The sequence below is a fragment of the Phragmites australis genome, chromosome 17 (assembly GCF_958298935.1).
Source record: "Phragmites australis chromosome 17, lpPhrAust1.1, whole genome shotgun sequence".
NCBI classification, from domain to species: domain Eukaryota; kingdom Viridiplantae; phylum Streptophyta; class Magnoliopsida; order Poales; family Poaceae; genus Phragmites; species Phragmites australis.
The window spans coordinates 11,903,006-11,910,469 of record NC_084937.1 but is presented as its reverse complement, the minus strand read 5'-3'; the positions used below and the strand labels follow the sequence as shown (position 1 = coordinate 11,910,469).

General features: G+C 38.9%; 1 protein-coding gene across 2 annotated transcripts; it reads right to left on the bottom strand.

The window, feature by feature from the left end:
- Positions 1 to 1,073: 1,073 nt before the first annotated feature.
- On the bottom strand, positions 1,074 to 6,769 carry LOC133897230 (ferrochelatase-1, chloroplastic-like). Of its 2 annotated transcripts, none has more exons than XM_062337875.1 (10): positions 6,429 to 6,769; positions 6,226 to 6,303; positions 5,106 to 5,424; positions 4,450 to 4,593; positions 4,166 to 4,267; positions 3,361 to 3,464; positions 3,150 to 3,276; positions 2,561 to 2,713; positions 2,209 to 2,309; positions 1,074 to 1,595 (listed from the first exon to the last, which is right to left on the bottom strand). In XM_062337875.1, exons 2-10 carry the CDS (start codon positions 6,297 to 6,299, stop codon positions 1,283 to 1,285), a joined length of 1,437 nt encoding a protein of 478 aa, XP_062193859.1. In that variant the 5' UTR covers positions 6,300 to 6,303; positions 6,429 to 6,769; the 3' UTR covers positions 1,074 to 1,282. The 2 variants fall into 2 exon arrangements, with proteins under 2 accessions (XP_062193859.1, XP_062193858.1); XM_062337874.1 differs by having other exon boundaries at positions 6,468 to 6,767.
- Positions 6,770 to 7,464: the final 695 nt, after the last annotated feature.

Below are 7,464 nucleotides of genomic sequence, written 5' to 3'. Positions count from 1 at the left end.
AGGGTAACTCAGAAGGGAAGCGCTAGTCCCAGGCTTTGCACGTGGAAAAATAATTCTATGAGACCGTAAATACATGAGATCTGATCTCATAGGATTATATTGAGCTGCATGTATTAACCAATTCATCCGAAAGACTAAACTGATATGAAAATATGGATAATTCATTTATACTTCAATACTCCTGCTCACGTGAAGGCTTCCTTAAACCTTAGACGTGGAAATAAAAGTCGGTTGTAATTTTTTGTTTAATTACGCTCGCTAGGACTTGAACTCAAAATCTCTAACTCTGATACTGTATTGAACTGGATGTACTAACCAATTCATAAAAACTAAACTAATAAAAATATATAGATAATTCACTTATACTTCCAACATATTATTTTGTTTGCATGTGTCAGGCTCCTTGGTTTGTGGTGTCACAGGCCGCTAGTTAGGTGCGTCATGCAGCTCCGGGCTTCTTTCGAATGGTTTGTGGTTTCAGAGGCCATTTCCATGATTTCCATCACTGATCTGTGTAAAGATAGGAGCAGACCTACACGATCTCCATCTGGGTTTGGCGATCGGGACGGGAAGTTGGAAGGAACGAGCGGTGGCAGAAATTCTTCTTTGCAGCATTTTTTTGCCCTCTCTGCAAATGAATCGAGCAATTGGTAATCACTCTCCTGGATTTCATGGGCACATAACTTCCTGTTCGCCAAACAATTTTTTCCCCCTACGATACTGGTCACGGAGAGGATCCCATGGGCACATTAATTCCTAGGATGCAATATTCCTGCAAGGAATTGTTTCCTCGGTTGCCAAATAGAACCTAGGTGGGAGGGGATCAATCAAATCCCCTCTTGAGTTGTTTTCCCTAATGTGCCGAACAAGCCTTTATAATCACTATTTTTGTTAATCATGTAGCACGTACGCATCGGATTAGCAGTCACCTTGACAGGCACAATAGCAAATGTGGCATGCATGCCAAACAATGAAGAAACTTTTGAGGGAGATAGCATATGCAGCATAATAGCTTTCGATGTTACCGATGAATGTTTTGTGCAAACTAAATTATCCAAGGGACCAAAAGAACCTAGAAAACTTTGGAATCTGTAGTAGATTGATGTTTTGTGCTTTCATCACACCAAATTTGACGGTTAGAGCAGTACTACTAAAACCAGCAAATTGCAAGTTATTTGCAAATTACAACCAGTAAACTCTAATGATGTCTAATTACAATCAACACGTCATTGGCAGCTACTTCATGCATCGATCTCAAAAATAGCATGATTACGGCCACAACCTAAAGCATTGTATTCCGGAACACGGAAATTAGTCTTGGCGACAAGAGCAAGACGAATGCCAAGATTGAGCCGAAAAACATCTTGGTCAGGTACTGCATCACGTCCATGTCAGAACCGGTGTTGTTGGGCTTTCTGGTTAGTGATGAAGCAGTGGGCAGAGCTTCAACAACAGCATCCGCAAGGTCAGAGATGAACGACGAAGTACATCCAAGGGCAGGAACCCTACCCCAGTTCTCAATGCCCGATTCTAGAGCCAACTCCTTGTACTCCATGTCGATTTCTTCCAATGTTTCAATGTGCTCACTCACAAAACTGCATTTATCATATATGGTTCAGATTAGTGGAAATAAAAAGATGCTATGAAAAATATCAATAACCAAGTCAATATTGTCTGTTGAACGAAGTAAACCAAATATTGGCACATTGCAGCTTTATGTTAGATCTAGGAAAACATATTAGTGAAACGAGCAAATCAATAACCTATTAGCCATCATTAGTAAATATAAGAATGAGGCCTGATTGTGGTGCAGTTATGTTATGGTAGTGATGTGCAACATATTATGGTCCAGTTATGTTCTTGATGTGCAATTTTTATCAGGCAAAACACTCATTTAGGAAAAAAAACATATGAAATCCACAATTTAGTAAAAGAATACCAGTTTGGCACCGAGAGGCATCATAACTGACCAAGTGATACTAATGCAATAAACACGAACAGCATGAAGGAGCAACTAACTACATGTATCATGGAAACTGGAAAGTGCATGTAAAACACACAAGTCCAAGAAAATGAAAATCGTGTGGAGCTAATTTACTAGATTGCTATGTGCTTGCAATTGGTTCAAGTGATCAGTGCAAAAAAAGATCAACTAAACATCATGAGGTTTGGTTCATAGATAAATGTATCTTGTTTGTAAGGAACTACCTTACTGGAACAGCCAGGAGGCTTTTCACACCCTTTTGACCAAGCTCGAGTAAAACTTCATCAGTATATGGCTTCAGCCATTGAACTGGCCCCACCCGACTCTGCAATTATGCAGAAAATGTTATTACTGTGGTCAGTGGTAACCTGTAATACAAAAGATATGGAAATCCAAAACTGTACAGACTTCGAAATATTTTTCATTTCACATTTTTCAAGTTAAAAGTAGTTTGAATTGAAGGCTCTAAACATAAAGAATCAGTTTTATGTGCTTTGAATTTCCTCAGATAAACCTTCACACCCCGAAGGAAGTACTTAGTGACAGAAGTATTTATTACATTCCAATTGTCTATACCTGGTAAGCTAGAGTGTGGCTGTTTAATATTCCTCTGGATCTCAACTCTCCCATGATCAAAGCAATGCAGTCCTCCATCTGATCTCGGTAAGGATCTCCAGCATCCTCAACATAGGTAAGTGGTACACCATGTGCACTGAAGAATATCATAACCTGTCATATATTTTCACAACAATGAAAAATAATGTTAGAATGATATTACTGACTGTACGTTTTGTCATAATTATCCTGCAACTGACTAGAATACTGCATTCAGCAAACAATATATGGTACTCGCTGTCACAGAAATAGATGCTCATTCTGGAAATTAACAGTCTCCAAAGTACATCTTTGATTATTAATTTTCGTACTAGCATGTTAGTGAATATTAAAACAATACAATACCATGGAAGTATTTTATGATAAATATACTAATACTATTTTTCATTTAGTCCATCCAAAACATTTTGAGTATATTAGTAGCCAAAGTGTACCCAGAGGAAGGTATCTGCAAAAATGTCAAACTACAGTCCCAATATTTTTTTATAAGGAATGGTACAGCTATGTGAATGGCTGTGAAAGTAAAAGTACAAATATGGAATGGGCAAACCTCTTCAGGATTGGAAAAAATAGATAGCTCTTTCTCAATTAAGTCAGCCATTGATTTCACATAGCCATCACGCTGGTACCATGATTCAATAATGGAAATTGGCAAGCCAGATAAATATGAATCTTCCCTGCATGGATACCTTTGTATTAGTATTTTAGGTTTGCAGCACAAAAAAAGAACTGATTTTGTATCGAGAAGGGCAACTGCCTACTTTACAATGTCTTGGAGAACACGAATGCTTGACCCACTAGTTGATATGGAGTACTGAGGGTAAAGTGGAAGAACAACAAGCTTGGTAATCCTATCCTTCTTAATCTATAATCAATAAAAACAGACAAAATCATTTATCAGCAATTAAGAGTTGGATTCACAACACAAAAGTACAACCAGAATAACCATGAAATACATGTTGTGAAATGCTCAAGCAAATGATAAAGAAATTACTCCGATTAGATAGACTAGAAATAACCATATCTGAACTAGTATAAGAATAACAAAAACAGTCAAATTTCACAACTAGAACACAAAACATTAGCTACACACAAAAAAAGGGTAAAAGAATTAGTCTCCCCATTTCCAAATCAATGTCATTTTAGCTTTCAGATTTTGTCACCAAATACGTTACAATTTGCGATTTTAATATGACATAGCATTTCTTCGTTATATACCCTTACACCTTCACCACACCATCAGTACCTGAAATTTTAAACCAACACAAGTGATATTGCCCATGCAACTTATTGCTGGTTGCAAAGATGAAGATTGGCTAGCAAGTATTTGTTGGTAGATATTACGCGTATAGGACAAGTGCATATGAATGTACGAGTTAAGCGTGATAGAACTAATGAAGCCATTCAATAAGGCATTATGGTTTTCTGCACCCATGACATAGTTCTTGTGTACAATGCTAGAATGACCAGTATTTGAAACAGATGAAATATTGCTGAGAAATAAAGGAAGAAACCTAACAAAAAGATATAAAAGGGGCTTAAGTTAACCGAGGCAAGAGGTTTCACCTGATCAATGGCTTCTTCTGTGAAAGGGTACCAATACCGCATTCCAACATATATATTTGCATGCAATTTTTTCTTTTCCAGTGCAATTTTCAAAGCATTTGCCTGAAATACAGTTATTGTACTGAGAATGTGAAGAATACCTTTCATATCATAAATGCACTGAAATAATACCAACATGTAATGAAAGTTTAACGAGTTTAAGACCAGGCTGATAAACCGCAATCAATATAACAGGATTAAACGAAAGCTGAATAGCACATAATTTCAGAACATGATCACCTTACCTGCTCATCAGTAATTTTCCTCAAAGGTGATCCACCGCCAATTGAAGCATACCCCTCTTTACTCTTAGGTGCTCTAAAAGTAGAAATAAGCTTGGCCAGTGGTCTTTGAAGAAACCTGAACAGCCTAGGGAGTCGAATTATATCCTGAACAGTAAAGAAAATGCTGCTATGTTACGATAATGTTAACAACTGAAATTTAAGAATGGCAAAATATAATTGAGTACACAGAAGGGAAAAATACTTCAGAATCAGACATTCATCACAGAATTGATGATCAATCTTAGCAAATAAAAAATTTCTGATGTTCAATGACAAAGGAAGATCAAAATTGGCAGTAAATTTCTCATTTTGGTTGGTAATCATTCAACTGAAGGCCTAAACAATTTATACTACTACAATTTTAACAGGCGATATAGGTCCAACATGCAAATTAGGTTTCTGCAACAAATTTTTTTATGTGCTTGACAGTTGGTAGACCAGTCAGTTCAGATGCCATAGTTAAGAAACTGAACTATATTACAATATATACTATAAGGAGTAGCACACAATCACTGGAAGTTGTCAGATAGCATTCAATAAATTGACTACAAACAATTAGTGAACAGGTGAAAATGTGCTCATAATAAGAATTGTAAGCATCAGGAACAATTACTTACTGGATCAGCAAACAGGTTGAACAAAAATGGTTGAACATCATCCAGGGTCTCTGGACCACCAAGATTTAATAAGAGTACTCCAATTTTTTCTTCAACAGCATCAGAAGATACAACCATGGCATCATCAAAAGTAGTACAAACATTTGCAGAGCTAGACCTAGCAGCAAGATTCCACTGCCGTTTCAGTACTGGACTTCTGTTAACCAAACGAGTGTATCCACTTCCTGCTAATTGCAAGGGTTTACCATTCCCATGCAAGTTCTGCTCATGTTTGGTAGAACCAGTAAAACTTGTAAAAGAAGGTGCTTTACCGCATGGCCTGTCAACAGTAGCAACTACCAATCAATTTTACAAACATGATATATGCTTTGATGCCAACAAACAGATCAATCAATTTAAAAACAAAGGCTATTCTGCCCATTTCCAGTGGGAGTATCATCTAATGTAGCACGACCACATCTCTGAAAGCTATGGGAAGGTAGTGAGTGGATAAATGATCAAAAACAATATCATCAAATATATGTGGTTTCACTAAACAAAAATCAATACTACCACAAAATTTCTTTTAGCGGTACAATTTCACTGGTTACATATATCTCATCAATTGTGACTTTCAAATTCGTGAACTCCACAGCCTTGTGTCATTTTACAGAAAAAGTTACAGAACTAATAACAATTTTCTTCTGAAAGCACTGCAACGCATTAACCTTCTCCCAGAAAATTTGAACCCTAGCCATTCCTCCCAAAAACACCATTCAGAAACCCATAAAACTATAGCACCTTGTATTAATAGCACACTTTGATTTTGACGAGGCTTCATAGCATCGATCTTACTCCAGTATTAATATTCTAAAATGTGTGATGTTCTGACAGATGTTCAGGACCGAAAAACTACCACTGAAAGCCAAATAAACAAGCGTAAAAAAAATTGTAATAATCCTATGTAATTGCTAGTTCCAGGTGCTCCAGGCAATTAATTCTTTTCAGGGATTCATAATAATACTTGTAACAAAAAAACATATGGTTAGTATACAAAAAAAAATGCAATTTCGGTGCACGATCCCAATTCAGATCGCACATCACTCATGATAAGAAAGAAAAGGGAGCGAGCGGCACTCACGTCGCGGACCCGGTCTTCCCCAAGATTTGCGCCCCGGTGCCGGCGCACCTGGAGCCAAGAACCCGGCACTCCATGACCCTGCAGGAGTTTTTTAAAAAAAAATCAAGAAAGTTAACCCTTCATCCAGAACCTCGGGGCGGGAGCCTGATGGCCCTGTCCTGTCCCCCATCGGTCAGGCACCAAAGAAAGAAGGTAGCCTCTACCCACGAGCGGAAAGGAGGACGAGGGAGAAGAGAACCAACCAGCAGCGGAAGGGAAGGGCAGGAGGCGCTGAGGGAGATCTGCTGGTGCGGGCTGTACCCTCCCTGGTCGCTGCGGAGGGAGAGGAATGGATGGATCTCTTTCCCTTGTCTGCGCCTTCCTCTTTCCTCTTGGAGCCGTGTGCTTGCTCTGGCTTTCGGTTGGGAAGAATAAATGAATGCTTGGTCAAACGTGGCAGCGCGACATAGCGAATCGGCAACTACCCCGCGCCCGTCTCTCCCCTTCTTCCACGGAGGCCACTGGGGACACTCACACGTGCCATGCACCGCTCTTGGAGCACCTCTTCTTGATTTCTTCTCTTTTAAAAAAAAATATATATATCCCCACCTTCCTTCTCCTTCCATGGAGGCCACTGGGGACACTCACGCCTCATATGCACTGATCTTGGTGCACCCCTTCTTGATTTCTTTTCTTTTTTAAAAAGAATATCCCCACCTTCCTTCTTCTCCTCCTCATGAAAAAAATTGGTTATAGTTTATTGCCTTTAACTTATGAAAATAAAAAAAAGTATTATGCAAACATTGAATCAATTCTATTGGCCACAGCTCACAACTTTACATGTGTAGTATGCCTCAATAGCTTCTCCTTGGCAACAAAGACGCATTTGCTGGCTCCTCTCTGCCATGCCAAAAAAGTATCTCTATTTTCCCTATATTGTGTTGCCCTCGAGCCAATGGGCAAGGACAAAGAAGTGTTTTTAAAATTTCAGAGGGGTGCAAGGCACATCGAAGGGGGTTAGGGGCTCCAATCCCCTACTTCTTCTTAGCCAACTGCGCCTCCTTAGCCCTTAATAAATTTTTACCATAGATGAGTGAGAGAAAGAAGAAAGAAAGGAGAAAAGAAAAAGAACAGGAGGAAAAAGAATAGGGAGAGATAGGTGGATGAGCCTCCTACTTGACTCCTTTGCATTGGTAACTAAGGTGTATGCTGTGGTGGTCGTAGCCTCATGAATTTCACCTCCTCCCAATGCATGTCCAT